This window comes from Miscanthus floridulus, chromosome 16 (assembly GCF_019320115.1).
Source record: "Miscanthus floridulus cultivar M001 chromosome 16, ASM1932011v1, whole genome shotgun sequence".
NCBI classification, from domain to species: Eukaryota; Viridiplantae; Streptophyta; class Magnoliopsida; order Poales; family Poaceae; genus Miscanthus; species Miscanthus floridulus.
The window spans coordinates 42,794,132-42,801,935 of NC_089595.1; the positions used below are offsets into that span (position 1 = coordinate 42,794,132).

The 7,804-nt window shown below is 53.6% G+C and overlaps 1 protein-coding gene across 1 annotated transcript; it reads left to right on the forward strand.

Moving 5' to 3' along the window:
* The first annotated feature begins 318 nt into the window (after window positions 1-318).
* On the forward strand, window positions 319-5,548 carry LOC136510624 (uncharacterized). The gene is made up of 3 exons (XM_066505013.1): window positions 319-806; window positions 1,049-1,835; window positions 5,261-5,548. Exons 1-3 carry the CDS (start codon window positions 319-321, stop codon window positions 5,546-5,548), a joined length of 1,563 nt encoding a protein of 520 aa, XP_066361110.1.
* The last annotated feature ends 2,256 nt before the right edge of the window (window positions 5,549-7,804 follow it).

Here is a 7,804-nt window from a genome sequence, read left to right on the forward strand (position 1 = left end):
ATCCGCCGAGGAGGAAGTCCTCCTCTACTCTACTCATCTGCGCCTCCTCTGCTCTGTTGTCTACTCCTCTGCGATGCCCTCAGCCCCTCAGGTATATGCATATCTCCTCTCCTCTGCTCCTCCTCTTCTTTGCTCTTCCTTTCACCTCCTTTGTGCTATATAGCCATAAGCCATGTGCTCAGTCAGTGACCTATGTAGTGCCTAGTGACCTAGTGCCTAGTCATAAACCATCTGCTAATATTTTTTTGCTACTTGCATGTGCCTACTTGATAGTTGATATTTTTTATCTTTGCATGCAGTACCAGCCAACAGGAAAGAATGGCTAGTCCCCCTTCTATCAACAATGGCAACTATGACCCAAAGACTGATAAAGCAAGGAAGGCCAAGTCAAATGATCTAGGCTGGAAGTATGGTTACTGGGCAAACCTTCAAAACCAAGATCGGGTAACATGTACCCTTTGTGACATTGAGGTTTGTGGAGGGATAAAAAGGTTGAAGCAACATCTGGCAGGTGGCTATGGAGATGTCAAAATGTGTCTGAAGACGACTACTGCTATTAGAAAGGAGATGAGAGATTATTTGGAATCCAACATGAGGAGAAGGCCATTGTTCTTAGAAGAGGGTGATGAACAGCAAGAGGAAGCAGATGTGGTGGTGCTGGAAGCAGGCGTAGCTGAATTGACTAAAGTTGGAGAAAGTGCACCTGAAGGATCCCAAACCTCTAGGGTGCAGCCAAGTTCAGGGACTGCAGCCAAACAAAGGCGTGCAGCCTATTTGTTCAAGGCTCCTGCAACAAAGAAGACCAAGTGCCAAAGGGGAATAAGTCAATTATTCAAATGCTTCGCCCAACACCTGAAGAAATAGTTGATCAAATGCATCAAGGTTGTTCTCAACCCACAATTCCAGCTAAGACTAAGTCCAAAGAGGAGAAGCATTACGTGGATATGCAGTGGGCATTGTGGTTTTATGAATGTGGCATACCCTTTAATTCAGCAGCAGCACGATAGTTTCATATTGCAATTGAGGCAACAACACAGTTTGGTTCTAGGTATGTGCCACCTAATCCCCACTTGCTTGGAGAACCATTGCTTAATGATGTTGTGAAATTGACTAGCAATGTGAGGGAGGAACATGAGCAGGCATGGAAGCAATATGGCTGCACTCTTATGTCTGATGGATGGACGGATAGGAGGAGCCGACATCTGATCAATTTTCTTGTGAACAGCCCTGAAGGCACATACTTCATAGAGTCTGTTGATGCATCAGCTGAAGTACATGATGCTTTTATGCTTGCTGATCTATTAGGGAAGAAGATTGATGAGATTGGGAAGGAGAAGGTGGTCCAAGTCATCACTGACAATGGGGCTAACTATAAGGCTGCGGGTAGGATTCTAATGGAGAGGATTCCTACACTGTTTTGGAGCCCATGTGATGCACACTGTTTGGACCTGATGATGGAAGAAATAGGGAAATTGCAGGCATTCAAGAAGACCATTGCACTAGCAAGACGTATCACAACTTTCATCTATATGCATGGGAGGATTCTTAGTTTAATGAGAGAGAAGACAGGTGGGGCTGATCTTGTGAGACCTGCAGCAACTCGATTTGCCACTTCTTTTCTCACTTTGAAAAGTTTGCACAAGCACAAGGATGCTCTGAATGCTTTATTTCATAGTGAAGAATGGTCTAAAAACAAATTGGCAAAAACTAATGTTGGTGATAATGTGCATTCCATTATCTTCTCTATTGAGTTTTGGAATTCAGTTGAAGATTGCCTTAGAGCTTTAGCTCCACTCCTTATTGTTCTTAGGGTGGTTGATGGTGATGAGAAGCCTGTAATGTCGGAGGTCGCATAACTAATGGATCATGCAAAAGAGAAGATAAAGCTAAGCTTTGTTGTTGATAGCAAGAAGCTCCTGCTAAAAAAATCTTGGAAATCATTTATAAACGTTGGGTGAAATAAATAGACCATCCTTTGTATGGGGCTGCACTGTACTTGAATCAAGGAAAATTACATCCTCTCATACGGGATAATGAAGATGCAGTTGTTGGGCAGCTAAGAGGTTCTTTTCATGATGTGCTTGCAAGAATGGTGGAGGATGAAGAACTTAGAGACCAGATTGATGCTCAGTCCTTGGACTGAAGCCCTTAGGGGAGATGCATTCTATGAGGGTATGGCCCCCGGTATCCACAAGACAAGACATGGGCCGCACCATCAGAGGTGGCCTAGCCCACAAGATCAAGGCGTGCACGGTGCTGCTCGGCGTGCACCGCAAGATATTGTATAGTACCAAATAGGCTACTTTCCTTGTAACCCTACCCCTCTAGAGTATATAAGAAGAGGCAGGGGTCCCCTAGCGGACAAGATACATACATCTACACCATGATCCATACATCTCAATGCAATACATCAAAACACAGGATGTAGGTATTACGTCATACTGACGGCCGAACCTGTTTAAATCTTGTATCTTGGTGCTTGTATTACCATCTCGCTCACCTCTATGACAAATCTACCATCATGGGATACCCCTCGGTGGACTACCGAGCATCTTTTGTCGACAGTTGGCACGCCAGGTAGGGGTGTGCGCTTGATCCATGGCAAGCTAGATGGACCTCAAATCAACAACGCGTTCTCGTCATCAATCTCATGGAGATCCATGCTGATCCACGACGACGATTCATCGCTGGCTACATCAGCCCTCGTGACCGTAGATCTGATCTCAGAACCACCTCTGAGGTCACCTTCATCAACAACTCACTGCCCGCTTCCTCGCTACTAGAGGAGGCAGATCAACAACGATGATCTGATCGAATCTATCGATCGGGTCAGCCTGAAGCTCGCCGATTGCCTCTCCATCGCCGAATCGGCCCTAGATACTTTGGTTCAACACTGTTGGTGTTTTGAACAAACAACGGCTAGTAAATTTATAATTGATGCGCGTTAGGCCTGGATGGTGCGCTAAAGGACACAAGGTTTATATTGGTTCAGGCTGAATGTCCCTACGTCCAGTCTATTGCTGCTTGTGTTATTAGCACTAGAAAAAGGTTCATAGCAGGGGGTACAATGATCAAGAGAGGGACAGGTCCCAAGTCTCTGATGGAATGGTCGAAAGGGTTGCCGAGAGCTTAGGTCGCTGCTCAGCTATGTGTGAAGTGTCGTGTGTATGGCCTCGGTCCTTTTAGTGGGGGGCACTACCCTCCATTTTATAAACCAAGGGAGGAGCAGGGGTTACAGATGGGAGAAATGAGAAAAACTAGAGGCCAAGAAGCCCCGCCGAAGGTGTGAGCCCTCCTTTTCCACTGAGCCAGCCTTGCTGACAAGGCCAGACGGTGTCGGGGATTGGTACATTCGCCGGGTGCCCATGTCCTAGCAATGCTATGCCCTTACCGAATCAGCAAGTGGCCACATCCCATCCCGCCCCTCCGGGCGGCATGTTGGACAAGGGTGTTGACCTATGGCCCTATGGGGAGTGGGCAGCACGGTAACAATACATCCATCACTATAGATGGCGCGAGTCTCTTCCTGGACCGTAGTGGTTGTCATATGCCGATGTTAGTATCTGCGCCCGAGGGCTGGTGGCGGCGCCTACAACACTGTGGACAAAAGTCGGCGCCTACAACACTATTCGAGAACTGTTAGGTCGGATAGGGCTTAAAGCGCCCATCCCATTGATATCGTACCCTGATGGTACCTTCCTGTAGGCATGCAGGACATGGTCCTCGGTATGGTGGTTGACTCGAATGTCCTGTCATACCCTATGCTTGTCAGCATGAAGGAGTAGGGTGCAGTCATTGGGTGAGGCAGAGCCAGCCCTCAGTCATCGGGCGAGGCAGAGCCCACCCTCGGACGTTCGGATGAGGCGGAGCCAGCCCTCGGCGGTCGGGCGAGGCGGAGCCAACCCTCGGGGGTTGGGCGAGGCAGAGCTAGCCCTCGGGGGTTGGACGAGGCAGAGCCGGCCCTCGGGGGTTGGGCGAGGCGGAGCCAGCCCTCAGGGGTCGGATGAGGCAGAGCCAGCCCTTGAGGATCGGGCGAGGCAGAACCAATCTTCGGTCGTTCAAGCAAGAAGCATAGTAGCATTCTTGTCTGATCAGAAGCGTTAACGTTCAATGGTTATTGTCTCGTCTCATTGGGTACCCTAGTATTAGGTCCCCGACAGTAGCCCCCGAGCCCCCGGGTGATTCGGATAGAATCGCTCGGAGGGTATTTTGATTCGCCAGAGGGTGCGCGCGAGCGCACCCATCGGGTGTAGCCCTCGAGCCCCTGGGTGATTCGGATATGACCGCCCAGGGGGTAATTTCGGATCCTTCATGAGTAAGGTTGTGGGATTCGGTTTTTGTCAGCTGGATAGTTTTAAAGGGGACCCTGGTATCCCGTTCGCGTGGATTTTGTCTAGGGTTAGCCTGGCTGGGGCTCGATTGTGGATTGAGACCCCCCCCTGCTGATGTTCATGTGCCTGGGTCTTAGTCACCCGTGGCCCCGTCCCTTGTTGGGATGGCCATTGAAACCGCCAGGCCGACCCTTGGGCTTTCTTGGCCCTCCTGGGCCAGCGAAGAGATCTTCCAGCCCATATCCCCTCCGCGGGGGGAGAGTCTGATTTGTTTGGGAAGGCGAAACGTCTAGGGTGATTTTTGTGGGAAGGGATAGGGATCGCGAGCGCGTATCCCACAACATGATGCGGCGGCATGTCATGGCGGGCTTGGAGATCGAGGCGAACGGTTACGCTTCTCGCATCCGTCGCCCCTATAAAACCATGGGGTTCACCCCTAGGGTTCCGTACTTCACCTTTTCACCTTCACATCACCATCCTCCGCCGCCAATTGCCAGAGCCTCTGACATGCATACTGCTCCCGCCATCAAACTTACTGCTGCCTTCTTCCCCGTGCTGCTCCTGTCGTTGCAATGGACCTAGGGTATAGATCCAACATCTCCCCTCAGTGCCTAGAAGGCCTCATCCACCGAGGCCTCCTTCGCCCATTGACCGCCGCCGATGAGTGGCGGTTGCCCGGTGAAGAGGACGAGCCGCAGTCGCCCGAAGGGTACGTCGTATCTTTCGCCCACTTCCACGAGTAGGGATTCACCATGCCCACCCATCAGTTCCTTCAAGGACTGCTAGACTACTATCAGGTGGAGCTTCAGCACCTTACCCCCAATGGGATCTAGCACATTGCGGCATTCATCGCCCTGTGCAAGGGGTTCTTGGGGATCAGTCCCCACTTTGACCTGTGGCGGTATCTCTTTGTCGTCAATCTTCTGAAGAGGCGGGCCGGGAGGCAAGAGCTGCACACGGCGGTGGGGTGCGCCGGCATCCACCTCCGCAGCAACCGAGCAGGAGCATACCCGCTAATGCGTCTGTCCACCTCCAACAAGGGGTGGCATTCGCAATGGTTCTATGTCAAGAATGACGCCGCCGCCCCCTTGCTAGTTTTCACCGGGCGCTACATCGTGGAGACCCTAGGGTCATGGGGGTGGGGTGTCATGGGCAAGGAAAAGAAGCACCTCAACGACCTTCTTGCTACCCTCCAAACTCTAAAGGACAAGGCATGAAGGGATCGAGGATTATCGGCGCCTACCATGCGAGGAGGGTTGCGCCACTAATGGTGCACGCGCTTCCCCTGTTTTAGATGGTGCCCAGAGCATCCTTCGAAGGGACGGTGCTTGCTGACGAAGCGTTCCCTCCCTCTGAAGTGGCGTAGCGCATCAAGGAGGCGATGGAGCCTACGAAGGACTCCGTTTACGCCATCCTTGACTTCGTGTATCCGGTGCCGGGGCAGCCCCTAATGCGGCCGGAACCGGGGTTTGTTGACTTCGTAAGTTTCCTTTCCCCTTGCTTTTCTTTTCACTTGAATTTTCGACCCTTGATGCTAACCTCGGGATAGCGGGACTAGCCAGGGGGACTGTTCTTCAAGGATAGCCTAGCTCTACTATCAAAGGACCCAACCCGGACGGCAGCGAACCACGTTGTGGCCGGTTGGGACAAGAAGACGAGAGAGCTCGTGAAGAAAAAGGTGATACGGAAGTAGCAAGCTCGAGATCGAGGAGAGGAGACTGGTAGTGAAGATGATGACGATGATGACAAATCTGATGAAGTAGCAGCCGGCATGGACTAGGGTGACCTAGAGGACGAGGACTCATTGTCTACGCAGGGGCCCTTCCCGTTCCACGTGGGGGAAGCGAGTCCGTGAAGACGGTGGAGCCGGGCCTGCCCCTGGGTCTGGTGGGAGCCGGTGGATCCGCCGGCACCCTGGATCTACGACTGCCCTCGAGGTGCTGATGGAGAGGGACGGCTCCGATGCCGTGTCCCATGAGTTGATGGAGGGGGTGGCCCTGTCGCCGTGCCCCATGAGCCAACGGAGGGGAGCGGCCCTGTCGTCGCGCCCCATGAGCCGATGGAGGGGAGCGGACCTGTTGCCGCGCCCCATGAGCCAATGGAGGGGAGCGGCCCTGTCGCCATGCCCCATGAGCCGATGGAGGGGAGTGGCCCTGTCGCCACGCCCCATGAGCCGATGGAGGGGAGCGGCCCTATCGCTGCACCCTTGGAGACAAGGGAGACGAGCCCCCTCCCTCGGAGCAGGGGCAGGCTCAAAATGGTCTCGCCCACATGAGTTGGAGCAGGGGTCGGGGGTTCATCCCCAAAATGTACCTGCCGCCCAAAAGCGCCAGAGTATGTCACCGATTCCCCTTGTTTTTTCCCTTTTTATTTTTCTGTTCTGACCTTATGCCTTTTCCCCTTTTGCAGATTCTTGCGACGGGGCCACCCTCTGGGGCTGGCGCCCAAGAAGAGCCTTGCCCTTCAGGCGGGACGGATGGCGCTGCCCGATGTTGCTCCCATTTTGGGCAGGAGCAGCGCTGATGCATGCGCCCTCGATGGTTGCTGAGCGGGTGGCATCTTCCGTGGCGGGTGTGGCACCGCCAGTCGGGGGTCTGGTGACGCCGGTGGGGGTGGTCACGATCATGTCAAGCCAGGAACAGCCGGACATGGCCATGGTGGCGTCCGAGGTGGCGGTGGAATTCGTGCCTCTGGTGGCCCAAGAGACGGCGCCCGACGTGGGCCAGGCGGAGGAGGAAGCGGCCGGAGGGTCCCCAACCCTGACAAGCTAGGCGTAGTCGGACGCAGCCACAGTGGCGTCTGAGGGAGCAACGCGGTCCGCATCACCAGTGGCCCAGGCTGTGGTTCCCGAGGCAGGCCAGATGGAGAACACGGCCAGAGGGTCTTCGGGCGTCGTGGCAGTGGTGGAGAGGACCCACAGAAGGTCTCCCCAGCCTTGTTGTCGGGGGGCAGCCGCTCTCCCATGTGGGGGGAGCCGCTGCTCTAGTGGATGGCCGCTGAGGACCCGACATCAGGGCTTTTCTCGCTCGATGATGCTACCGAGAGTTTGGAGCGGGAAAATCTTGACATCAGGCTCTCGATCGTGATGAATGCCTTGAACCAGGCCAGTGGTGCCTTGCACAAAATCCTCGTTCCTACTAGCCAGGTATGCACTTGATCTTTTCCCTTGTTTTCTTCTTTCTTCGCGCATTTTTGTGTTTTCGTATTTTTGATACCGGTCTTCTTTTCAATGTATCATTGCTTGTAGCCGAAACAAGTTCTGGTTCCTCCGTGAGCAAAAGGTGGAATGGGACCGCCTTACTGAGGAGGCCTGGCTATGAGGGGATATGGGCGCGTAGCTTGCTGCCGCCCAGCAGCGGGAGGCCGAGGCGCATCGGGACACGTAGGAGGTCCATGGGATGTTCGAGGACTTGTCGGCGAGGGTGACGCTGGATGAGGAGGAGGCCGCCAGGATCTAAAAGGAGCAGGACGAT

Excerpts from the sequence above, each read along its gene's own strand:
- LOC136510624 (XM_066505013.1), top strand. The coding sequence starts at position 319 with ATGGCTAGTCCCCCTTCTATCAACAATGGCAACTATGACCCAAAGACT. Across the intron at positions 807-1,048 it reads CCTGCAACAAAGAAGACCAA|GTATGTGCCACCTAATCCCC; the intron begins GTGCCAAAGGGG and ends GTTTGGTTCTAG. Across the intron at positions 1,836-5,260 it reads TTGATGGTGATGAGAAGCCT|AGGCGGGCCGGGAGGCAAGA; the intron begins GTAATGTCGGAG and ends AATCTTCTGAAG.